General features: G+C 37.2%; 2 protein-coding genes across 6 annotated transcripts in view; both read left to right on the top strand.

The window, feature by feature from the left end:
• Positions 1 to 11,995, top strand: part of LOC127964045 (kazrin-A) — a 42,076-nt gene extending 30,081 nt beyond the window's left edge. For 4 of the 5 annotated variants that reach the window (XM_052564187.1, XM_052564191.1, XM_052564192.1 and 1 more), the window contains 13 exons: positions 44 to 180; positions 306 to 476; positions 692 to 775; positions 2,107 to 2,281; positions 2,401 to 2,585; positions 3,703 to 3,826; positions 7,069 to 7,274; positions 7,429 to 7,547; positions 9,062 to 9,293; positions 9,446 to 9,547; positions 9,628 to 9,794; positions 9,951 to 10,071; positions 10,368 to 11,995. In XM_052564187.1, coding sequence (XP_052420147.1) covers positions 44 to 180; positions 306 to 476; positions 692 to 775; positions 2,107 to 2,281; positions 2,401 to 2,585; positions 3,703 to 3,826; positions 7,069 to 7,274; positions 7,429 to 7,547; positions 9,062 to 9,293; positions 9,446 to 9,547; positions 9,628 to 9,794; positions 9,951 to 10,071; positions 10,368 to 10,526 — 1,982 coding nt within the window. In that variant the 3' untranslated portion in view covers positions 10,527 to 11,995. The remainder of the gene's footprint in view (positions 1 to 43; positions 181 to 305; positions 477 to 691; positions 776 to 2,106; positions 2,282 to 2,400; positions 2,586 to 3,702; positions 3,827 to 7,068; positions 7,275 to 7,428; positions 7,548 to 9,061; positions 9,294 to 9,445; positions 9,548 to 9,627; positions 9,795 to 9,950; positions 10,072 to 10,367) is intronic. The other variant, XM_052564188.1, reaches the window with a different exon arrangement.
• A 78-nt stretch (positions 11,996 to 12,073) lies between these two features.
• Positions 12,074 to 18,212, top strand: LOC127962966 (transmembrane protein 51). The gene is made up of 3 exons (XM_052562587.1): positions 12,074 to 12,318; positions 14,130 to 14,582; positions 17,266 to 18,212. Exons 2-3 carry the CDS (start codon positions 14,224 to 14,226, stop codon positions 17,666 to 17,668), a joined length of 762 nt encoding a protein of 253 aa, XP_052418547.1. The 5' UTR covers positions 12,074 to 12,318; positions 14,130 to 14,223; the 3' UTR covers positions 17,669 to 18,212.
• Positions 18,213 to 25,641: the final 7,429 nt, after the last annotated feature.

Here is a 25,641-nt window from a genome sequence, read left to right as displayed (position 1 = left end):
TATATCATTTATACAGCCATTTTTGATCTACTTCTTCCCCTAGCAATGAAGGCAGACAGGAAGCGTTTGAGGTTGGAGAGAACTGATCTGGTGAATCAGATGCAGCAGCTCTACACAACACTGGAGAGCCGTGAGGAGCAGCTACGAGACTTCATACGCAACTATGAGCAACACCGAAAAGTATTTTTCTCGCACACATGCATATCTCATGCATTCATACTAGCACAGCAACTTTAAACGTGCATAAATTCCCACTTACACACATGCTTCAGTATTCAAACACACTTCTTATTTATGTGTTGCAGGAGAGTGAGGATGCAGTGAGAGTTCTGGCAAGGGAAAAAGATCTGTTAGAACGGGAGAAGTGGGACCTACGCCGACAAACCAAAGAGGCCTCAGAACATGCAAGTGCACTCCGATCAGCACTGGACCTGAAAGAGAACAGGATCAAGGAGCTGGAGGCTGAACTGACTATGGTGAGATACACAGAGCTTAGAAAAGCAGGGGATCCTACTTTTTGTCTTCTAAGTGGATGAGTGAGTCTAGATATATCTGAAGTGTTTGCCTTGTTCAGAATGTCTTCATGTGTCTTCAAACGATCTGTCAGCTGAGTAGCTCAAAAATGTCAGGGTTGGGTTGTTTGTGTGCGTGTGTGTGTGCTTTTGTTTATGTGTGTGTGTTTCTTTAACAGATGAGTAGCTTTATGGCTCAGAAACTAGAGAGTCGCGTGTTTGTTCGATCTCCAGAAAGACCAGCCTCACCCAAAACAGTGTCGGTAAGATCAGCCAGGCCTGTCACTCAAATCCAAATCACTCTTTGATTGGCCTGCAGTGTTGACTGCCCATCTGATATGCACAGTTTGATTGGTTGCACGTGTATTTTGTTTTGAGAACAAACTCGTTGTGTGTATGGAATGGAAAAAGCATGTGCGCTTCTGTTCCTTCATTGTGAGCGTGAATGTTCTTCTCTGCATGCTCGTTTTGTAGAATGTTTAGGAGTTAGCTTGGGAGCCATTCTACACCAATGATAATGTGGTGGTGTTCTTTTGGCTTATTTTCTAGCATGACTGTGGCTTGAAATGATTTTGAACTAGGCCCAACATGGAATCTGCAGTTTTTCAGCATTTTCTGCACCATTACATAAATACACCGCTGTTCAAAAGTTTGGGATCAGTAAGATTTTTCATGTTTTTTAAAGAAGTTTCATATGCATATCAAGGCTGGATTTATTTGATCAAAAATACAGAAAATACATTTGTGAAATATTATTGCAATTTAACCCCTTAACTGTAACTCACATTTCTGAACATAGACTTTGTAGTGCAAGATCCAAACTTAAATTTGTATTATTCATGAATGAAAACATTTTGTAACATGATATTGATGTACCATTTACATGGTAATGCAATGTCTGATTTTAAAATGAGTTTTAAAGGATGAATTATGAGATTTTAAGTTTTCAGTTGATATATAATTTCTGATGATTTCTAAAATGTGATGTGAGAAAAAGGCAACAAAGAAGTCTTTTTTTTAACAATGTTCAAAAAACCAAAAAAAATTATCACCGGGTCCAAAAATAAAATATTAAGCATCACAACAGTTTCCAACATGAATTATAAATCAGAATTAAAATGATTTCTGAAGGATAATGTGACACTGAAGACTGGAATAGTGGATGATGAAAATTCAGTGCTGCGTCACAGAAATAAATTATATTCTAAAGTATATTAAATTAGGAAATTCAGATTTAGAAATTGCAATAATTTTCACGATATTGTTGTTTTTGTCTGTATTGTAGATTTTTTAATAATCAGCTAAATTTTTCGCATATGCTCATATTTAGAAAATCTACAAATAGAAAAGTAATGAAGACTTTAAATAAAACATGGGAATGAACATAAGCGGGGAAGAAGGCGTGTCAGCGTGGTTCAGTTACAGATGTAAAATGTAGTAATATTTTCTGCTAAATCCTCCGAGTATAGATTCTCTGTGGGCCTATTAATAACTTGACTTTAGCTCCAGACTGGCACTACTTCTACATTTGTTTACAACACTCTCTCTGGACAAGGATGTGGACCGTATTGAATTAAATCTGTTTGTGTTCCAGGCAAAACAGTCTTTGGCTACTCTCACTAAGGATGTTCCTAAGCGACACTCGCTGGCCATGCCCACAGAGACTGTCGTCAACGGCAACCAAGAGTGGGCGATGCATGCAGAGCTTCCTCTGACTGCAGCGATACGACAGAGTCAACAAAACCTTTACCACTCAATGGACAGACAGGGTACACACACACACACACACACACTTACAGCACTGACCTGTCCATTTAAACATCTCAACCACTTATGCTAAATGAGTTAAAATCAGCCTCCTAATTCTCCCAATGCTTGTGTCTGTTAGTGCTGAAAGCATCACCGTGTGTGTGCGATGCTGATGGCATCAGCATGATGTCATCAGCTGCAGCCAGGATCAGTCCGTGTCACTCTAAACAACCGTCAGTCATCTCAGACGCCTCGGTGATGGAGGGAGAGAGATCCTCAACGCCATCCGATTCACCACGACACAGAACACACTCCCTCTGCAATGTAAGACACACACACACACACACACAGCATTTCCACTCACTGTGACACTCTTTGCATTGCAAAACACATACACAAATGCACAAGTAGTGTAGTACAGTAGTGCAGCATGCTACTGTTTACCTGACACCTATACCTCAATACATTTACATGCACATTTACATGTCCTTATTTAGCAGACTCTGATATCAATAGTGACTTACAAATGAGAAACGTGTAAAAATGTGTCACAGAGTCAGCAGTGTTCATAGTATACTATATTAAACAATATTCATTTAAGATTTTTAATGTTTTTTTGTAGTGCATGTGTTGGATGTGGTAGGGTTGTGAAGTGCTTTGCAGAAAAGGTGCACAAAATACTGATGTCTTTTCACAGTATTTTCAACTGGTCTCATTATGGTGTTACCATTCTTTTTGTTGCATGCATGGTGCTAATATTCTTTAATTGGTTTAAATGTATGTAGAAAAAATAAATAAATATATATATATAGAGAGAGAGGACTATAGTATTATTATTATTATTATTATTAATAATAATAATAATAATAATAATAATAATAATAATAAAACTTAATTAATTATTAAATTATATTACATATTGCAATTAATTATAATCTAAAATTATAATAATGTTATTATTGTTACTGTTGTTAACAGTTAATTGTGTTTAGGGCTGCAAAACAATTAATCGCATCCAAAAACAAAATTTTGTTTTTACATTCTTTTATGTTATAATAAATATGCACACATACATGTATATATTAAGGATAAATATGTTAGATTTATATATAAAATATGTATATTTATAAAAGTGCTGTCAAACTATTGATCGTGATTAATCACATCCAAAATAAGTTTTTATTTACATAGTGTATGTGTGTGTACTGTGTTTATTTATTATGTACTATACATTAAATTTCAAACCACAGAAGAGCACTCAACACATTTCACATCTTGAGTGGTATTCTGATTCTTTAGCTGTTATTGACCTTTGATATGAAGATATTATGACAACCTTCAAATAAATTGTGCCTTGATACAGATGAGATTCTCTGCTCATTTTTGATGTATCACCTTTGCTTCTAGTGCTTATTATTTCTTTCTTTATCCCTGTCTCCAGTCTCTAGAGGATCTAGAGGAGCAGAGACGCAGAAAGAAGAAAGAGAGGATGGGTCTGGGCTCTCTGTCGCGGGTGTTCGGTCGAGGAAAGCAAAGAAAGTCTCTGGACCCCACTCTGTTTGATGGTACTAACACACCTGACTACTACATAGAGGAGGATGCTGACTGGTGACGCTGCTGAGAGCCCCCCTAACCCGTTTCTCTGTGTGTGTGTGTGTGTATGTGTGTGTGTCTCTATCGCTGCCGTTTATGAGCACAAGCTGACTGTACAATGATTCCGAACTGTGCCGCAGTAGACCCAGACCTGCCCAGAGTTTGTGTGTGTGTGTGTGTTCATTTTATACCCACTTTAGCATATCACTGGAAACTTGAAGGACTGCTGAATGTGTAAATAATAGTCTTTGTGCACTCTGTGCTTGTGTTTCCAGAGGCCTTTTATATCATTTAACGCTCATTGTCTGTCATTGGCTGTTTTTAAACCTGGGTGTTTAACATATTGGTGGAACTCTCCTGTCGGAAGCCAGCAGGACCCTCAGCGTGTATGAAAACCCCAAAAAGGACATTTGCTTTTTCACACTGTGATACAAAAGATATCTATTTGCAACATATTCTGGTATTTGGACATTTGATGTAGTCTGTGACTTTTAGTGAGCAGTGGCTCGTCCTGCCTTTCCTACAGGAGAGTTTATAACCACCGTTACACACACACTAACTCTGACAACTGCCTTCACAACAACATTAACCAGGAGGCAAAAACTGATCTGAGAACTGTGTGGAAATACAAAACCCAGATGACTGGTTATAAAAAAATAAAATACTTAGGATATTTGTCATGGAAATGATTACTGTACCTTTAATAAAGCAGGGTATGACACAGAGCTCCACAGTAGTTTCCCATCTTGCTTTGCAAGTGGGGGCTAGATACCTTTACTCTACAGGGCCTTTCACCATTCAACTTTGTATTTATAGTCTATTATTTTTATTTTTCTGAAATCAATGCTAGCTATCATTCAGTGGCAGATTCTTACCATTGTGTACATTTCAATATTGCACTGACATGAAGTGAAGAATAAATGAGTTTTCAGAGCATGCAGAGTGTTCTTCATCAGCTGGAGATGGAGAGAAGGCTCTCGTTTCCCTGCTGCGTTTGGCTCAGGCTGGTGCTGAATAGCATGGAACTCTAAATGGCATGGAAATGAAAATGGTAATAAGTTATATAACTACAGACTATTTTGAAATAAAATCAGAAACACTCAACAGTGTGTGGCTGAGTTCTTCACTCTTTGTAACTGTGTTTTGGCACTTTGCCTCCCAGAGCTTGTCTTTGGCTACTTCATCGCCTGCTTGATGGCGATTAGGTAGTACAGAGCATACCTTAACTAACTCATCACTAAATATTTTTAACCACATGGGCATTTATCTGTATGTGTGTGTGGTTGTTTAATCCATTCGTCCAGTCTTTATGGGGCTCTCATTTTGTCATGTTGATGCAGGATGGATTCTGTGTACATTGTTTTTCTCTGCAGTGGCTCATTAGCTCCTGGTGATGTGCAAACTCCACAATCCTGATAATGAAGCTCTATTAGAGAAGGAGGGGGGAAATGGTTTAATATATGAAGAGTTTGTGTAGATGAGATGAAAGCTGTAGCAAAACCAGACAAGCTGTTCTTTTCCAACAACGTTTACTCTGTAAGGTCTTAGCAGTAGCCATATGTTTTGTCAGACATTGTTTTACAACCTCCTGAGTCCCTGCTTCCTCATTTGAGGACATTACATTTTAGTGAGACTATACATGCCACCTCCCTCTCCTTGGTCTTCAAACATGTCTGATAATAATTTAGCGACACTCTTATAGAAATATGATAATATTTTGTAATTATCATTTTAATCTGACCGATTTTTTAATTGTGTGTCATAAATCAACATCTCAGGAATATGTAATGGGGTTTCAAATTAAAATATGACTTTCTGTTACGAAACAGGACGTTAATTTCATATGTCCTCAAATGAGGACACCGGGACTAAAAGCATGTTTATTACGCATTTTGGGAGACATAACAAATGAATAGGGAAATAAATTATATTTCAGTATTCCTATGAAATGTATATATTATTATGAAAATCTTGTCAATTATTACTTGTCCATTTTTACATTTTTTTTTCATTTTTTTTTTTTTTTGCCCTAAAACACATTAATATGCTAATTAGATTTCGTTTATAGATAAATTATATACAATGAAAAACCTGTTTATGGCCATTTGACACACATTTTGCATAAAGAAAAATTGTATATCATTTAATTCTGTTATAAAATAGTTAAGAATTATCTTTATCGTGTTTGGTTAAAAAATATAATAATAATATATATATAATACACATAAAACATTTTTTTTATAAAAACACTTGTCCCTTTTGAACTTGCACTCTATTCATTTGCTGCTTGTTTAAAAAAAAACTTGAGTAGCTTTGTAATCTTTTTGTATTATATCTGTTTTCTTGTCATTTATTATGCAATTAACAAAATCAAGAAATACCTATAACACTAGCTTGCTCTTTTCTTTTTCTTTTTCTATTCTATCTGTTTTCTTTCTATTTATTATATTATTTAAAAAGCTCTTGCTATGTGTACTGCGTTAAGCTAACTGAGACATGTATAGGAGCATGAGCACTTATATATCACTGCTCTTTTGTTGATTTTGATTGCTTCCATTGTCCTCATTTGCAAGTTGCTTTGGATAAAAGCGTCTGCCGAATGTCTAAATGGAAAAAAAATCTATAGTTTTCCCTATGCATGTTCATTCATGTCTTTTCATTTTTTATTTTATTGAGTCCCGATGTCCTCTACCAAGGACGTAGCATAACTAATTAATGAAATATAATTTTTAATTAATTTATTATTTCATTTATTAATTTTTACATGTATTTATGCTCTAAGCAATTTAATGACATGAAAAAAAAAATTGCTACTATTTTTTTCTAAAAAAATTTTGCCGGGTCTTAAGAGGTTAAAATTGATTCAAAGAAAGGAGTGCTTTTATTTGTTTTTCGAAGCAACCTTATTATTAACAAATGATGGGCACTTGAAGCCGTTTTTGAAGGCGGTTTTGTGCTGCCATCTACTGGTGAAATTACTGATTCCCGCTCACAAGACGCTTTAGTGGCTGCTGTTCAAAAACTATGATGTAAATGGGAAAATGTTTGTTCCAGGACATTTATCTAACTTATCTCTGAATTAATATATTTTATGTTTATGGTACCGTATAGCTGTCTTCACTTGAGATTGAGAAAACACGGTGGTTATGCTCATAAATTATAGAAAACAAACTCGTATTAAGTCCCGCCCCTCTCCCGTCATCCACCAATCTAGACTCCGACAGTTTATCAAGCCCCGCCCGCCTCAGTGTGAGCCTATCAGAATGCGAGGAGCATCTGGATCGTCTTCAGCAGGTGGAGCTCGCGCGGACGGCCCCCATGTCCCGTTGGCGTGCAGGAACCGTGCAGGCGTGGCTGGAGGTGATCATGGCCATGCCCATGTACATACGGGCCTGTGCAGACAACGTTAAAAGTGGGAAGGTAGACGTGACCTTGTCGGTATTATACATAAACACTAATCCACACCAGTCTATAAAATTATACACAGATCCTATCAGAATGCTTTGGGCTATTTAAACAAGCAGTGTTTGTGAATGTTAGAATTAAACATTGATTTCTGTGTGTGTTTTGTTAGGTTTTGTTAGTTCTTACGGATGAGGACCTGGAGTTTGTTTTAGGGATCAGTAATTCAATGCACCGCAGGAAACTCCGTCTGGCCATTGAAGACTACAGGGATGCGGATTTAGGACACGGGTAGGAAGCACATCTTAAGACATAAAAAAAGAGAACATAACAGAAAAATAATTTCATAGAGAGGACCCATGCAAATAAAAATAAATTGAACAGAACAACAATTTCATAGAGATTAAAAAAAAAAGATAAAAAAAGATATATTAAGACCACAAAATACTTTTAATGAAACCTAAGAGGTTTCTGTCTCTCCATTAAAAGTCCAGGTAACCAAAGTATGGAAGATCCAAAAATGCATCATAAAATCAATCCGTATTAATTAAATGGTTTAAATCAAGTCTTGTGAGATGAGATATGATTGCTTTTTATGATGAAAAGATTTGAAGGTGGGTAAATGATGACAGAAACTTTCATTTTAGGCAAACAATCCCTTGAAGGTCAAATGGTGTGACCGCCCCAAAAACTTAATTCTATTTATGTTATTAATAGCATTTTATTTTATTAAGAAAATATATTTGAAAAGAATATTCCAGGTTCAAGTTATATATCAAGTTTATATATATATATGTTGCCCAGTGGTCCAAAGTCCTCTCTTCAGATGAGAGCAAGTTTTTGATTTGATTTGGAAAACAGTGTCCTAGAGTCTGGAGTAAGGGTGGAGAAGCTCATAGCCCAAGTTGCTTGAAGTCCAGTGTTAAGTTTCCACAGTCTGTGATGATTTGGGGTGCAATGTCATCTGCTGGTGTTGGTCAAGTCACTGCACCTATATACCAAGAAATTTTGGAGCACTTCATGCTTCCTTTTGCTGACAAGCTTCTTGAAGATGCTCATTTCATTTTCCTGCATTTTTTTGGCACCTGCCCACACTGCCAAAAACACCGAAAGTTGGTTAAATGACCATGGTGTTGGTGTGCTTGACTGGCCAGCAAACTCCCTATACCTGAACCCCACAGAGAATCGATGGGTTTATTCTCAAGAGGAAGACGAGAAACAAGAGACCAAAAAATGCAGATTAGCTGAAGGCCACTATCAAAGAAACCTGGGCTTCTATACCACCTCAGCAGTGCCACAAACTGATCACCTCCATGCCCCGCTGAACTGAGGCAGTAATTAAAGCAAAAGAAGCCCCTACCAAGTATTGAGTAGCCTACATGTACAGTAAATGAACATACTTTCCAGAAGGCCAACAATTATTTTTATTGATCTTATGAAGTATTCTAATTTGTTGAGATAGTGAATTGGTGGGTTTTTGTTAAATGTGAGCCAAAATCATCACAATTAAAAGAACCAAAGACATAAACTACTTCAGTATATGTGCATTGAATTTATTTAATACACAAATTTCACAATTTGAGTTGAATAACTGAAATAAATAAACTTTTCCATGACATTCTAATTTATTGAGATGCAGCTGTATATATATTTAATAATGTTGGCTCGTCACTTGTTTCTTTTTTTAGATCAAGTTGCAACTTCTGTTATTAAAACGGTATACAAAACTAGCTTGAATACAAAGAGTTCCATTTATTTCTAGATTTATAAAATATTTTTCCACATCTTTTCTAATGTTGTTTCAGCCTTTCTAAAGCAGCTGATCTGGATCACCACTGGGTGGCTCAGGCCTGGCTGATGGATGTAGGTCTCCCTCAATATTCTCAGTTCTTCCACACTCACCTTGTGGACGGACGTCTCCTAAGTACACTCACGCGCACCGACCTTGAGAAGCATCTGCACGTGTCTAAAAAAGCCCACCAGAACAGCCTGCTGCTGGGAATACAGCTGCTACACACGCTCAACTTTGACAAAGAGGTAACACACACACATAAACCAGAAGAACAGCATGATGGGAATGGGACACACACACACATCAGAATAGCCCAGTTTGGAAAACATACCCTGTTTGTCTGTCTAATAAGTTAATGACGCTAAACAACAATTATCCAAATACTGTTTTACTGCAGATTTTGCAGTCCAGGCGATCAGAGTGTGAGAATCAGAACACAGACCCTGTAGTGTGGACCTGTCATCGCATCATCAAATGGATCAAAGAGATTGATCTGAAGGTACCATTGAGAGAGAACACAGAAAGTGTAGGTGGTGGTATATGGATTAACTCAAAAGAATGACATATCTTTTCATTTAGGAGTTTGCTGACAATCTTCAGAGCAGTGGGGTTCATGGTGCCATCATGGTGATGGATCCCTCCTTCAGCTCTGACACCATGGCGGCGGCCTTGTGTATTCCAAGCAACAAGCACATGGTCCGTCATCACCTGAATGAAGAGGTGAAGGCACTTGTCAGTGCAGCCAGGTAAGACTGTCTGATAGTATTGTTGTACTGTATGTGTCTGTGTCTAACTCTACAAGTGTATATGTCTCAATGAATCAATGTCTCTTTGAATATATTGTCGTACAAGTTCAAGAGACAGTCGAGTCATGCAGATTTCTCTGATGTCTGTGTCTGCAGGGCAGAGCTTGATCAGGAAGTCGAACCTTTGGGGACTCCGCCCACACTTCACCGGCAAAGCTCTCTTAGCAGCTCATCACCTAGCTGTCTTGATGATCAGCAGTCTTTAAGGAGGGTGAAGGTAGAACGCTAAAGCTGAATCATAAAATTCTTCAAACTTATACAAATGCTACATTTAGACATGTGCCAGTATTCAGTAATACAATATTTTGGGTGAACAATTACTTTAAATGTAGTTAGTTAACACTTTATCCTTTGCATGAATCTTTTTGCACAACCAGTGTCTGCTCTCTCTTTCGAGTGTAGTTCTCAGTAACAATCTATCCTCATTATTGCTTGAATAATTCTTAAAAGTCTTTAAAAGTTTGAAGCACCGATGAATCAGAAATCTAATGGATACTTTTTTTTTTTCTACAGCAGCAGCTTGGTCTCAGCCCAAAGAACTTCGCTGGACGAAAGATCAGTCATCAGAACAGATCCGGGTCATTTCCAAGGAATGGACTTCAGGAGGTCTCGCTACAACGAGAGCGTTGCCCGGTTCGACATTTTTCTGCTGCTGAGCTCACAAATGTCTGAGTCTTTCTCCTGTTGAGATCACTGATGGAAAACATAACAAACACATTCTGAGGAAAAACAAAGACACTTTCTTCAAGCTCCCAAATGGGGGATTTTATTTTTCAAGGTGAATGTTGATGAAATTTTAATGAAAGTGCACATTTTCAGTCTCTGGACTCTCAGTTTGCCAGTCGGCTTTGCTTTGTAGACCCTATGTTGTTGTCTGTGGCTGTAGACTCGTTTGTCTCAAAGTGAGAATCCATATGTTTAGATTTTCACAAAATTATTGATATTAAAAGGGAAAGTGACATGACATTCAGCCAAGTATGGGGACCTACACTCAGAATTCGTGCTCTGCATTTAACCCATCTAAAGTGCACACACACAGCAGTGAACACACACACACCCAGAGCAGTGGGCAGCCATTTATGTCAAGGCGTGGTATTGAATTTGGACCCCCCCCCCCCCACCAATGTTTCAAATGGTTCAAATCTGCTGCTTCTGTGCACCGACTGTAAATCACTAATCTCAATATCATGCAAACATAGCTATGCTATCAACTCCAAGATCATGCACATTGCTAAGCTGAAGCAGGGGTTAGGCTAATCATCATAGTAAATGTGCAAATATAAAAGATATGACTGTTGTACATTTATGTGTTTATTAACTGACTTTCTGAAGCAGCGTTAAAGGAGGTGCATATTTGTATAGATAAAGACAGGACTACATGTTCTCCATATTAAAATGGTCTTAAATTTTAGTTGACTCTTCTCTCTGGCAGCCTACTTCTGTATTTTATCCCAGGACATTAAGACAAGACAACATTTTTTCCCACTTTGGCATTGTTGTGTTTTTGTTAAATATTTGTTCCTCATATTTCTGGTATCTGATAAACATTTTACCTGACATTCCCACAGTTTCCCACTCAGGATTAATAAAGTATTTCATTATACTGAGAAAAATACGTAATACATGTCAGAACACTCCTTTTTCCATTTACTGTTACAAAGTTACATGATATTTCCTAACGTAAAGAGGAAGCACTTTGTCAATATGGTCAACCTTTGTCCAGCATTATTAACACTGCCAGAATCACAACTGCCAATAAAGTAGTTAAATATTGTTGAGCATTTGTCCCGCTCTAGGAATTGATGTTTGTCTGAACCTTGTTTGACGTATTTATGTGGGTGATCCTGGTCATTTGATGTGCACCACCCTGACTGAAGAATGGTGATAAACAATGCTAGTATCTTGAAAAGTGTATAAACAAACTTCATGTCATAAATAAACTTAATGTCAACTTCTGTACAAACCTACAGTCTTCCTAGAGGTTATCAGTAATTCTTAAACGGTTTTTAAAAAATTGAGAAAAAAGACTGAAATACAAAAAGATGAACGAAAATAAGATGAACACTTTTGACTGTTAAGAAACTGGAAACCTTAATAGATTGTGATTCTATTTTAAAATAAAGTTTAGATTTTTCCCTGTATTATATATGGAGTTCTTATATTCATCACTGTCTGTTTAACTGAAAGAGTTTTATGGACCATCAGTGTCAGAGGATGGGGAAGTTTAGCCCCTCAGAACATGTGGGCGGAGCAGGAGCCCGAATAGGTCTGTTAAAGGGTTAATTCTGGACTGCAGGGACAGGAAGATGTTCACTTCTGTGAAACTGGAGGCCAAACCGCTTTTAGAAATTCAAGTTGAGTATCTTAAGGAATGCTGCGGTGTAGCATCACTGGATTAAAAGTGGTTTTATCCAGCATTTAAATGGGGTTGGTCTCCTAAACAAAAGGAAGGGGATTTTTCTCGGTAAGTCTTCTTACATTCCCAGTGAACCTGAAGTTTGACTCGTTTCTCTGGAACTTTGTTATGTTTACATGATTTTACGTAGCGCGTTCTGTTTTTAAGTCGTGCGCAGCGTAATTTGTTGTTTTAAATCTGTCATATATTTAATATTTTGACTTTTTAGGCCTTACAGTGTGATCATTCTGTTAAGAATCGCTGTTGCTATCTCTTAGTGTTTAACAGGACGTCTGCTCATGTAAAGTTGCATTAATTTATTGTTTGCGTTAAAGATATTAAACTCTATAAAGTTTCTACTAACACGTATATTACACGTTCAAAATTTTCCAAACTTGCATGACTTTATTTCTTGCATGATGCACACGAGGAGATTTTTGGCAGAGTGTTAAACATCACAGCTTTACGGGTATTTCCCCTTTTTTTAAACGTTTTTGTATTTGGCATAAAAACGAGGTGCTCACGTTAAAGTAAACGGAGATCTGGAGACCTTTTGTCCATTCCCCTTGTATTTAGTTTTATATATATAGTTTTATATATTTAGTTTTATATATATATATAGTTTTATATATATAATAAAATAATATTCTGTGTTAACTCCCCCTTGGGTGTCGTTTTGAGTAAATTACTGTAAATTATTCAAAAAATGTTTCTTATTTTTGATGACAATTTTTGTCAAGTTATCACTAAATTCACTTATGCTGGAATGTGTGTGTACTTTTTCCTCTAAGAAACAGCTTCCATCTGATTTGGTGTCGCTAGAGTTTCAGGGCCCCCGGTTGCCCTGGGCTCCCTTAGCTGAACCTTTTACGGTGTTCCTTGTAATGTGAATTTATGTGGCACTATTGTTTTCCATCGTCTAATCTGGTTACAGTGGCTTTTGGGAGAAAAGGAAATTCCTGCCATTCCCTAGGGAGGATTCACTGTCATCATTTTATCTGTCTGCATGCTTAGACGTGCTAGGTAAATTCTATGTTATGAATCAAATTCAGGCATGTACCAAACCATGTTTATGCATGAGGGAAATTTCCTTCAACAAGTCAGATGTGCCGTGCAGAAATTATGTCTGTCCATCGAGACTTTAAATACTGGAATACAAAGACAAAGCTCATGAGCAACTGCCCACACTTTTCCATACACACAGCATAACCAATGAGTCACAACTCAAGGAAATAATTCTATTATATACTAATTGGTTCTGCATGCACAAGATTTACACTGATCTGGGAGCATGACTTAATGTTGCTACAATGCTAAGAAATGATTAAGGGTGCTGCAAAGAGCGCGTATCCCAGACCTGCCTGGACAGATAACCAATGCCAGGAGCTGTGTAGGCATGACAGAGCAGAGTTATCATGAGCTTTTTTGTTGTGTATTTGTCTATTAAACAATAACACATTCTTAGTAAAGACACTTTTGGAGCTTGGAGGTGCCTTGTTTTCACTTTAACATCAAATTTCCAGAGCAGAGATGAAAAGTCTGTGAACCCTCTCACTTCACTCATGAATCAAGCTCATTCTTCCATTTTATGCACCTGTAACTAAAGCTCAGTTGAAGGGACACCTGCTTTATCTCATGGAAGGATGTTTGGCAAGCCTAACATCATGTCTGCTGATGTGTGTGCACAATAAATATGCTTTGATAAAAACCTTATCACTTCTGAAGCACTGGAAGGGTTACGCTTTTTTCACACAGGCTTTATCAAAGGACTTGGCCTGGATCTTGGACGTTGATTGATATAAGACTCTTTTATGATCGTCTGTCTTGATTATTCAATCACTTTTCTGCTGATTCACCTTTGTTTGATTTTCTGTTCACAGAGGGGGTCAGCACTCCAGAAAAGACAGGAAAAATGAGATACGGTTTTTAGGCATTTCGACAGGCACACAACATATCCAGAGGAGATCTGAATCCATGGTAAGGTGTGGAAGCATGTCCTACAGCGACCCGACTCCACCCAGCCCCAGCAGGAACAGCGGCAGTACCTCTGGGGCGCAGTATGCTACTGCTGTGCTGGGCTTGGGCCTCATCGCTCTGGGGATAGTCATGATTATGTGGAGCGTGGAGCCGGCAGGGTCTGGAGGGAACAGCTCCAGACCCAGCATGCATCAGAATCAAGTTCGGGAGGCCTCGTCCGTGGCGTTCGTCCTAGTAGGGGGAGGAGTGGCGCTTCTGCTGCTGTCTGTGTGTCTGAGCGTACGGAAGAAACAGAGGGCGACCCGGGGACAAGAAGCCAGCAGTACACCTGCTAACACACAGGACGAGGGGGCTAGGTGAGTAAATGCTGTTAAATACACACCCAGGTGCAGCCACATTCTTACACTTTATGATGGTAAATAGGCTATGATGTGTCTGACTTTTATTTTATTTTTGTGCTATTAATGTTTTCAAAAACACATCAAATAAATAATTCACACATACTGTACAAGTGACTTGGATACACTTTATGATTTTTGGAAGATTCTAAATTAAGTTAACATAAAAATTTTTTATTTTATTATAATAATTTTTGTGCCTTAGGATGTCAGAATCATTTTTATAGAATACTATCATCAAAGATGCCATTTAAAAGCTAAACGCAGATGTTTAAACGGACAGACTAAGGATGAAAACTGATATGATTACTCTACTTTTAAAGCATACATTTGATTTAAACAGCAGATGTTCATAATATTCACATATGCAGTTCATAGGAGACGTATTGTATTAGCCCTATATTTACAGCATTAAATATTTAAACATATTATTATTAATATTATTAACATTTTACATAACAGTTATTTATTTGATCTCACAATTCTGACTTCTTTTCCAAATGCAAGTTTATATCTCCTAGTTCGGACTTTATAACTCAACTTAACTCAAAAATTGTGAGTTTGACAATTCTGAGGGAAAAAAGCCAGAAGTCAGGGATACTCATGATTCTCAGACGAGAGGAAAAGAAACAATGACAAGTTGTTTTTGCTTATCAGAATTGTGAGAGATAATCTTGAAATTGCGAGAATAAAGTCAGAATTTTTAAATATAAACTCAAATTCACCTTTTTTAAATTCTTTTATTCCGAGGCTTCAAAAATCATTCTAATGTTTTTATTTATTAATTTTTTTGCTCCAGAAAGATTTCTTATTATTCTGAATGTTGAAAACCGTTGAGTTGTCTTAAGTCACTGGGGTAATATTTGTAGCAGTAGCCAAAAATATATTGTATGGGTCAAAAGATATAGATTTTCCATTTATGCCAAAAAATAAGAAGAATATTAATTAAAGTTCATGTTCCTTGAAGATATTTTGTAAATTTTCTTCCGTAAATATATTAAAACATATTTTTTGATTAGTAATATGCATTGGCGTTTTTTTTTTTTTTGTTGCAAACTCAGATTCCAGATTTTTAAATAGTTGTATCTCGGTGAAATATTTACTGTGCGTTCACACCGCCGGCGTCGAGAGCGTCAAATTGGCTGGAAGTTATTCATTTTGAATGTAAGCTGGCGGCGAGGAGTGGCGCATCGCGACTTGGCCGTTGAGAGCATTGAGGAGAGTTGAAATCAAGGCAACTTTATGGTAATGAGCTATGACGCTGTTGGGCAGCAACCAATCGGAACGTAGAAGTCAACCGCTTGAGAGGATTCCAGAGAACGCAGCTCCGACCACATTAGTTCCCAAGTACAATAGAGGACAGGTTGATTATTGCTGTTTCATGTTTGCAATAATCTATGATGTAGGGACATAAAAAAATTTATTAAAAGTGATACGTGGACCAAGATGTTTGACATTGTTAATTTTCCTGATAATCTAATGATATAATAAATAATAGTACTGTAGTCCCAGTTTACTTTTAAACAAAATTCCCTGATAATACTTACATTAAGTAAGGTTTATACTTGAATATATTTACTGAAGTAGCATTTTCAATGCAACACTTTTACTTACATCAGAGTATTTTTACAGTGCTTTATACATTATTAGGTAAAGTATCTAAATACTTCGTCCACAAAAATATTTAATGAGTTTAACTTATAACGTTACCCTCCTTGTGGTTAGTCTGCACGAGATAAACAAGCTTGTTTGCTTTGCGACCTCTTTAGATACAAAATAAGCATTCAATCTATGTCACAGCGTCTGAGCGCTCATGAATCTTTCTGCAGAGTCGTGATTCAGCTTTCAGATGATGTATAAATCTAAATTTCGAAAAATGTACCCTTATGGTTGGTTTTGAGGTCCAGAGTCATGTATGTAATTTTGAGGATTGTTTTTGTAACGTTTGTCACTTTTAAGGGGTCATCGGATGCTATATGCATTTTTAGAAGTTGTTTGAACTGAAATGTGTTTTGGCAGTGTGTGTACACAACCACCCTATAGTGATAAAAATCCACCTTTTTTTATCTTCTAAAATGTTTACCCCTTTCTCAAATCGAGTCGTTCTCAGATGCCTGTCTATGTGATATCACAAAAACAGGCCTCTCACATGATAGTTTGAGCTGCTGAAGATGCCGTGTATTACGTTAGTTTCTTAAGAAATTGCACCCCGATCACCTACAGAAAAAATGAGTATTAGGTGTTAATAATAATAATAATAATGTGCTAATTCACAAGTTTCACACGATTGCGGCTGAAGTAAACAGTCCCTCAGAGAGCGGCTTAAATGGTTTCCATTTAAAGGAAACCGGCTTGCTCTGCAAAGAGCTGTTTTTGATAGAATAAAAAAAGGTGTTTTTTACAATATCATTGAGAATTTTTAACCAAACTTTGTTACAGATTTTTCATTAAGACCCTAAAGAATCACATCAGCTTGTGGAAAATGGGCATCCGATGACCCCTTTTAATCAGTTTAATGCATCCTTGCTGAATAAAAATATTAAGCATATATTAAGACTTACTGACCCCAAATGTTTTGAATGATAGTTTGAACAAAAATAAGCTGAATATGCTGTGTATGGTTGTACATTTTTGCTTCTAGGATGGAACAACTAGCTCAAACCTACACTGTACCCACTTACGAGGAGGTGGTAATGAGTGGCCAGTATCCCATCAGTCAGTCCTCAGAGCGACACAACAGCATCACCCAGCTGCCAGCCTATGAGGAGCTAGAGGAAGATCAGCACACTGTGGAAGATGGATTCAGCCCAGCACACAGACGTTCATCCCAAATCGACCCCAGCACTGGAGCGGGTGGCCGAAGAAACAGCCGGCCTGGGCGCAAGCTGATTCCCCTTAAAATTAGGCGCATAAAATCTGATATCCTGAGGAGGAAAAGCTTAAGCGATATCCAGCAGACAAACATGTTCTCCATCGAACCCCTCACGCCTCCTCCACAGTATGATGAAAAGCTCCCTCCACTTCCTACAAACGCACACCAGTGAGGAATGCTGGAGGTTTATGCTAACCCTGCAGTGTGATGAAGTGTGACTACCTCTTTTACAAGTTACTACTGTACTGAACTTCATATTACTCCTCTGGAACGGATGTGCCACTATCATCAGCACAGAGGAGGGAGTAGTATGGAAAGGGGAGAGCCGTCGTTATGTCTTCCTGTGTTTCCTGAATATATCCTTGTAGCAAAAAAAAATTGTAATAAAAAAAAGTTGCAGCTGACTGGATTAAAACTGAACTGGATTTTTGAAAGATGTTTACTGAACCACTGCTGATCTTTATATAAGATGGTCTTGTTTTTGCTGTTGAACATGAAATTTGGCATCCAAGCTGTCTAGACCTTTGTTTCATAGGACGTCCACTAAAATTTCAGAAGAGATGTGAAACTGTAAACTGTGAGTCACCTCAGCACTATTGTGTTTTTTTGCACTGATATGTGTTTGTGTCTGGTGTGAGTGCATGTGATGTTTTTTTGTGTGTACATTTTCCAAGAACTTTGCTTTGGTTCTTGTGTTGGCTTTAATTTTCTGTGTTTTTAGTGACCTTGTCGTTGGACTGACAGACTGTGAGATCATCAGTATGTGTCTCTCCTCGTGGTTTACGACACAGAGAAGTTCTTTGACCCTGCAGCTGCCTTATATCACACTCTCTCACCACCAGACACAGAGAATTTCTTGTCTCCTTTTTCTCTAACTTGGATACACAAACACTCAGTCTTTTCTTCCCTTTATTTTTAACTTTTAATGTTGATTTGTGTGAAGACCACTGTGTTTCTGATTGGGCAGCTGTGGAATCTCCATGCTGTGAGGTTGAAGCTCCCAGTCATCTGTCTGCACTTGCATTACTACTCTAAACAGTCCAGGACTTTCACATTAAAACACACCTGTAGCTGGTTATTTATTAAATCAGTGTTTATGTTTCTGGAAATTTTGCTGACGCCTCTTCAGTTTAAGACTGACATGGATGGAAAAATGTTGCTAAATCTCATGTGCTATTTAATAGATTTCTTCTTTTTTTTTTCTTTGAAAAAAATTGCTGAATCTCATGTGCTATTTAATAGATTTCTTATTTAAAAAAAAAAAAATTGCTGAATCTCATGTGCTATTTAATAGATTTCTTTAAAAAAAAAAAAAAAAATTGCTGAATCTCATGTGCTATTTAATAGATTTCTTTAAAAAAAAAAAAAAAAATTGCTGAATCTCATGTGCTATTTAATATTCCATTTTTTCTCTCTATTTTGTTATGTTCTGTTTATAATTGTGAGCTAGAATGGAATGAGAAATAAAAACAATTTGACAAGTGGATCTCTTTGATTTGAAATAAAAAAATATATGCATGTGTCATGAGGGATAGAAAACTTAAAGAAATAAAGCGTTTGTGGTCAGAATAAATTTGATCCTGTATTTCCTGTATTATGGAAAGATCTAAAGGAATAAAAAATGTTGATATTAGTCATTTTAGAAATGAAATTGTTTGTTTTGTTTTGCATCTCTATTCATGAAGTGTGTTATAAAAGGAAATAATAAAGATGTGACACAAGGAAGGATTTCATTTTGGATTATAAATTCTCTAAAAATATATTGTACATTTCCATCCAGAACTGATGTATTCAATTCACACACTAGTCCTCATAAAGTGGGTTGTGATTCATCTGGTGAAGGAGTCGGTTCAAAGATTCATTCATTTTTGTTCACCAATTTGTTCAATGATTCTTGCTATAGGATGAGCGAGTCATTAGCTGTGTCCCAAAGTTCAGTGTAAACATTTCGAAGACCAGTGACTTGTCCAAATCAGGTCCAAACCCACATTTGCTGTCTTGGCCACTTGAGACCGCGTGCGCGCGACAGGTAAGTGCCAAGACTGTCCCAGTTCTTAAAGGTCCTGTTCTTCCTAATCCCATGTTTTAAACTTTAGTTAGTGTGTAATTTTGTTGTTAGAGTATAAACAGTATATGTAAAATTCTAAAGCTTAAAGTTCAATGCCAAGCGAGATATTTTATTTAACAGAATTCGCCTACAAATAAATGACCAGTTTGGACTACATCCCTCTAGTTCCTGCAGTAATGATGTCACTAAAACCTTTTTTTTTTTTTTTGATTAACCTCTGCCCACAGGAATACACAAAAAAGGGGGCGTGGTCTTGTTGCGCTCGACGGAGAAGAGGAAGAGTTGCGTTTGAAGAGTGCTTTTGTCGCCATGTCGTCGAAATGCTGTTATTTTCATATAGAAAGTCCAGTTACCTTTGTTTGGGCTTCCCAGGCAGGCTGTGCAGCACATTTTTGCTGAGGACACCTTCCTCAATCGCAGTCAGTTTAATGCCGGATTCGCATATTATTCTTGAAAAATGGAGCTGCTCCTTCTTTGTCTGGAGAAGGCGTTGTTTATGGACCACAAACGGTAAGTGTATTTTATTATTTAAGTTGGTGCTTTTAACAGTTTCTGTAACTTATTACACAAAGGGCAACGCTGTTTAGCTTTGTTGTTAGCGGCTGTTAAAATCATTATAAGTACATATCCAGCACGTGCGTTCAGATCAGGATTGACAGGTTTTCAAAACAGATCCCACTTGCTTCTCAAAACTAGTCTTCCTAACAAGGAAGTCATCAGCCCGTTTTTATGACAGTGAAAACAGCAGTATACCAAAAGGTGAATCGAGTGAAAAATACTGGGTTTTTTTTACACGCGAAACATGAACACATGTTACATTGCACACTGTAAACGCAATCCAAGCTTCAAAAAAGTACAAAAAACGTGACATTTAAAAATGGCAAAAACGCAGTGCCCTAACACACAGTACATCCACACTATCTCAAATATGTGTATCCCTTCGTGCATCATTTTGTGGAAATAAATCGTGAGACTTTTTGCCGATTCCACTAGAGGTCACAGAAACCTTTCCAGTGTAAATTGAATATTAATAAAATAATTAGATATTACATATAATTAGGTAGAAAAACTGTGTTTTCAAGGTTTATTAGTGCAATAATGAGTAGTGGTGATATTTATTTTGTCTAACATTTGCAGCTGCTTATCACTTAATTAGAAGCACCACAAATTGAAATTACGTCATGTTATGGGGACTACTGAACATCCTATCTAGAAGGAAGTTGATTTTAAATGAAATTAAACTTAAATTAAAATAATGCTATGTAAACATTTGCATTTTTACAACACTATAAGTGTGTCCCCATCAGGTAATGAAAAGTTCTACACACAATTGTGGTCATCACTTTAGTTCTTTGGCCAAATAGAGGACTTAAGGAAATACAAAGAGCGTGGGTATTTGGACAAGGCACAGCCAGGCCTCCGAAGAACACGAAGGACGCCCCGTCCTCACAGGATTTATTAATTGCAACAGCACTCTGTCGCATCGCAGCGATGTGAGAGCTGTGCTGACAAGAGGAAAATTCTGCCAGGATAGGTGGAGCCAAAATTGCTCATTGGTTTTGTCATAATGGAGGAGAGGGACGGTCATGTAAGCTTAGCTAAGACTGAGGCCAGGTAAACTACACTGGTTTGCTGCGTCCTTTGTAGGATTACAATTTTACATGCAGGAATGTGCTTGGAGTTTACTTGAATGATGTAATGATACAGATGAAAAACACACACGCACACACACACAGCAGTTCAAATACTGACTGATATCTTACAGAGGTGCGATTTTGTATAGTTTATTGTCTTGACCATGTGGATCATATGTAGACAGGTTTGCAACCCAGATTTTTTAGGCAGTAAAAGCATAAAAATAACAATATTGTGAATAAAAATGTAAAAAAAATAAAATAAAATAGAGGATAGTACCGCTCAATTTTCATTGGCAGCTGTCACAGCTGAACAGTGCTCTTTTTGACTGGTCCGAGCCTTTGATATAGTTAGCATAATGTTAATATTCTAACAAAATGTTGATACTTTCATTTTTAAAATAATCAGAGGTGGACTGTAAGGAAGTACATCCATTAAGTATATTCGTACATATATGAAGTACTAAGTTTTCTATTTTGTTTTTTTTTTCTCCACAGGACAGTAGCACTACAAAAATATGGTCATTTGATGCATCATGCTACCCAGCAGTATATTTAGTAGGCAACTTTAAATTTAATAACCTTGAACATATTCAGAAGAAAATGCAACAGACACAGTAGTAAATTCTGTTTTAGAATAATACTTTATACCTTTACTTTTACTCTCAATACCTTATATTAGAGCATTCAAGATAATAGTTTAATTTTTAGCTGCAATCTAGTGGTGAGGTTGTGAATTGCAACCCACGGCTCAGTCCCCGCTCACCCCTCCATTTAGAGAAGTTACGGTGGCCGACACAGGTAAAGATGTCGTTAAAGACAGCAGAGAACAATGAGATTTCTTTACAAAAGTAAATCAAGGAATTATATTATATTATTTCCTTAATTATTCAATAAATAATTCCATGTATGTATATCAATCTAAGATTTATAGCTCAATCTAAGGTAATAAAAACATAACGGGTTTGTAATTTTCCTTTTTGGGTGAACTATCCCTTAAGCTAAGGTTTTAAATATGACTAGTAGTTTTTCCCAATGTGGTATTAGCAGTTACTAAAAGTAGTTTACTAAAGTACCTCAATATTTCTTCTACTGATTACTCTTCTCTCCTCTGGAGTTTGATGTCCTCCCTCCATCAGCTTCCACTCACTCCCTCGACTGTCCCAGGACACTTGCAATCCTAAGGCAGAGCGAATAAACCATGCCTGTTAATAACAACAGCACAATGAATTTAAGCAAAAATTTGTCTGTTAACTTGCTTACTTTATATTTATAAGTCTTTCCCCAGCATGCAAAAATATTTTCTCCAAAATAGTACTAAAACAAGAGAAAATGGAAACACTTATAAAAAATATAATGACAGGTTTGCAATCTTGACATTCTAAAATATGACAGGACAGGACATGCATACAAAATACTGGTTTGGTTAAAATCTGTGGTTAAAACATTTGTAGACATCTCTTGCATGACAGCACTACAAAAAAACAAAAAACAAAGGAAAATACTATTGCCTTATATAGTGGTTGTCTTATTGTTGTGGGCTTTATATATATATAAAAAAAACACAATAGGTTTTAACACTTTTCTAGTTATTTGAGTAAATGAAAACACAATACTTAAATTTCAGTGTGAATTCCCCCACATAACTCTCCCCTGCCTTTGAATAAACACCGTTGTCATCTGCCCAAAAGTGATTCTGGGATATGGTAGGGTGCAAAGTGTCCATCAGATGTAGACCTCAGTTTCCTGGGTAAAGAAGGGCACATTTGAAGTCGCTTTAGAAATTTGTCAGCCTTTGTTGTGGCGCGGTAATGCAATCTGCCTTGGAATGCATCTTTGGAGAACTGAACACTTCAGTTTGGGACAGCCTTCATTGCGTGCTGTGACGCAATCACACTTCAAATGCACACTCTGGCATCCATGCACTTCAGTATGGGACACAACTATTGAGTCATTCACTCAACCGATTCGATCAGTGAAAGGCATATCCCTTCAGTAGGTTCAACCAATCAAATGCTTCTTCAGAACTGTATTCGAATGCTATTGGTCGAGCTGTATCCAGGCGGGAATGGAGCAACACGTTCAGGCCTGAGTGAAAGCATCGATTTTGGATTTAATAATTTAAATGCATGATTTGGATGTAGATTGGTATACATATACTATAGATCTACTGTTTAACCATAAAACCTGCTGCTTTAAGACCTCGCAAGTAAGTGAATTACAGATTTTCTGAACTGCCAGTTAACTACCATGCCAACAACACGCACATTTAAATATGTTGCTATTCATTTCTTTTAATTTAAGCATTAATTAACTTTTATTTTACAGGGATTGTGCTGCAGATATTCAATAACAAAGTAATGTAAGTCGGTTAGTAATCTGATTTTATACTTAGACCATACATAGACACATACATAGGGTTTAAATGCTGAACACACATGCTACTATTAATAGATTTGAGAATAGAAGTAATTCAACAGTGACTTTCACCCGCATCACTGTTTTGTTCAGATCTTATGATAATCTCTCTGGTGTTTTGATGCTGGTAGTGTAGTAAGGGAGGAGTTATTTATTCTAGACATGAAACAACTATTGTAGTTTTTCCATATGTTTTGCGTATGTTTTTAATGATAAAGCAATAGGATGTGTCAGTCATATTGCCACTCAAATAAGCACTGGTCAGTCTGAACACCCCTGGAAGCATTATTGACTTCTTGACCTTTGACTGGGGTAAAGACAGATTTTGTTTGGAGGAAGGAAGATGAGCCTAGTCTTGTCAAGATTAAAGTGATATGTCCATGGGGCATGCAGAGATCCTTTCAAGATTTGAATGTCATCGGTATGGTAGAGGTGTGAGAAGTTTCTGAGCACATCTCCTCAAGTCCTGTGAAAGACTGAGATTTTGTCCTGGCAATTCCTGGCAGTTTGAATCTCACAATTCAGACTTATTTTCTCAGAAGTGGTGGCCTTGTGTTTAGAGCGTTTGACTCTTAACCCTAATTTTGGGCTTGCATTACCACAACTGAGGTGCCCTTGAGCAAGGAACACAACCCCCAACTGCGCTACAGCATAAATGGCTGCCCACTGCTTTGTGTGTGTGTGTGTGTGTGTCTGTGTGTCTGTGTGTGTATGTGTTCACTAGTGTGTGTGCACTTTGGATGGGTTAAATGCAGAGCACAAATTCTGAGTATGGGTCACCATACTTGGCTGTATGTCAGGTCACTTTGTGTGTTGTTTGATTAAAAGTGTCTCAATATTTTTATACTCAAACTCGATCCTTATACTTGATATGTATTTTTTCTTAGATATTGTTTTGGATATTTTTATATAAATTGGCTTTGCAGTACCGAGTGGAGCTGCTTCATTGTTGACAAATTATAAAAGACATTTCCGGCAGTGGATTTTATGTCTTTTTAATTTTTTCATATAAAGTATCTCATTACTATTTCGGGTGAAAACTTACTGAAAGGTGCACAAGTAAGATACTGTGAGCAGTGCTTGAGTGAACTGAACGAAACGAACTAAATTGCGAACAAATTCAGACCTTTGCGTAAATCTGTTCACCAGATCAGAAGAGTGATTTACTTTCAAATCTGGCATCATTAGTTCTGGTTCTAAGCATCATATAGAAATATTATCATTAAAAATTGTTCTCATATTGGTATATGGTAATCTCCATGGCAAGAGACGTATTTATCAGTAATATTTTAGTGGTCCTAATGATACTTCACTCTGGTTCATGCTCAAGTAAAACGGATCAAGTGACACCACTGGTGTTACAGCTAAAGTCCAGAAAAGCAAAGAAGGACATTCTTTGCTTTTCTGGACTTTAGCTGTAACACCAGTGGTTCAAGAAAGCTGCTGTCGACGCATCTGTAATATATCATTCATCCAGTAGGTGGCAGTGCATTCATACCAGAGCAATACAGTGTACTGTGACGCACCATATTCAGTTTTAATCCGTTTTCCTGTCAGAAACAAATGGCATTGTGTATCGCAGTCTCCCAGCCCCAGAAAGTACCCCGTTAAATGAAAAAAAGAACAGAAAGGAACGGGGGAGGAAATGGAAGACAGTACTGCATTGTGGCATATTCAACATTGTGGGTAGAATGTTTTGTCCTCTTTACGTACTGTCCCATTTTTTAGCGTTAGCTCACTTGTTTAAGTGTGTGTGTGTGTGTGAAAGAGGTCATACTGTGAGATATGAGCTGCTGTGGGGAATTCAGACACACTGACCAACACTGTGGGCAGTGGAAGACAAAATCGCTCTCTCTGCCTTTCTCTCTCTTTCTGTAAGTCTCAGAGGAGCATAAAGAGCTGTTGTAAGTACTTTAATGTGCTCAGCATGATTGCAAGTGAGGAAACCACACACATGCTCAGAGAGTGAGTTACAGCTTTGATTTAGTCGGAGGAAACACCAAGATACTGGTTATAGAAGTAAAT

Source organism: Carassius gibelio, chromosome B8, assembly GCF_023724105.1.
Source record: "Carassius gibelio isolate Cgi1373 ecotype wild population from Czech Republic chromosome B8, carGib1.2-hapl.c, whole genome shotgun sequence".
Taxonomy (NCBI): domain Eukaryota; kingdom Metazoa; phylum Chordata; class Actinopteri; order Cypriniformes; family Cyprinidae; genus Carassius; species Carassius gibelio.
Note: the sequence above shows the minus strand (reverse complement) of the source record. Positions and strands in the feature narration are given on the sequence as shown.

Coding starts and splice junctions, on each gene's coding strand:
- LOC127962966 (XM_052562587.1), top strand. CDS start 14,224: ATGGTAAGGTGTGGAAGCATGTCCTACAGCGACCCGACTCCACCCAGC. Junction 14,583..17,265: donor ACACAGGACGAGGGGGCTAG/GTGAGTAAATGC, acceptor TTTTGCTTCTAG/GATGGAACAACTAGCTCAAA.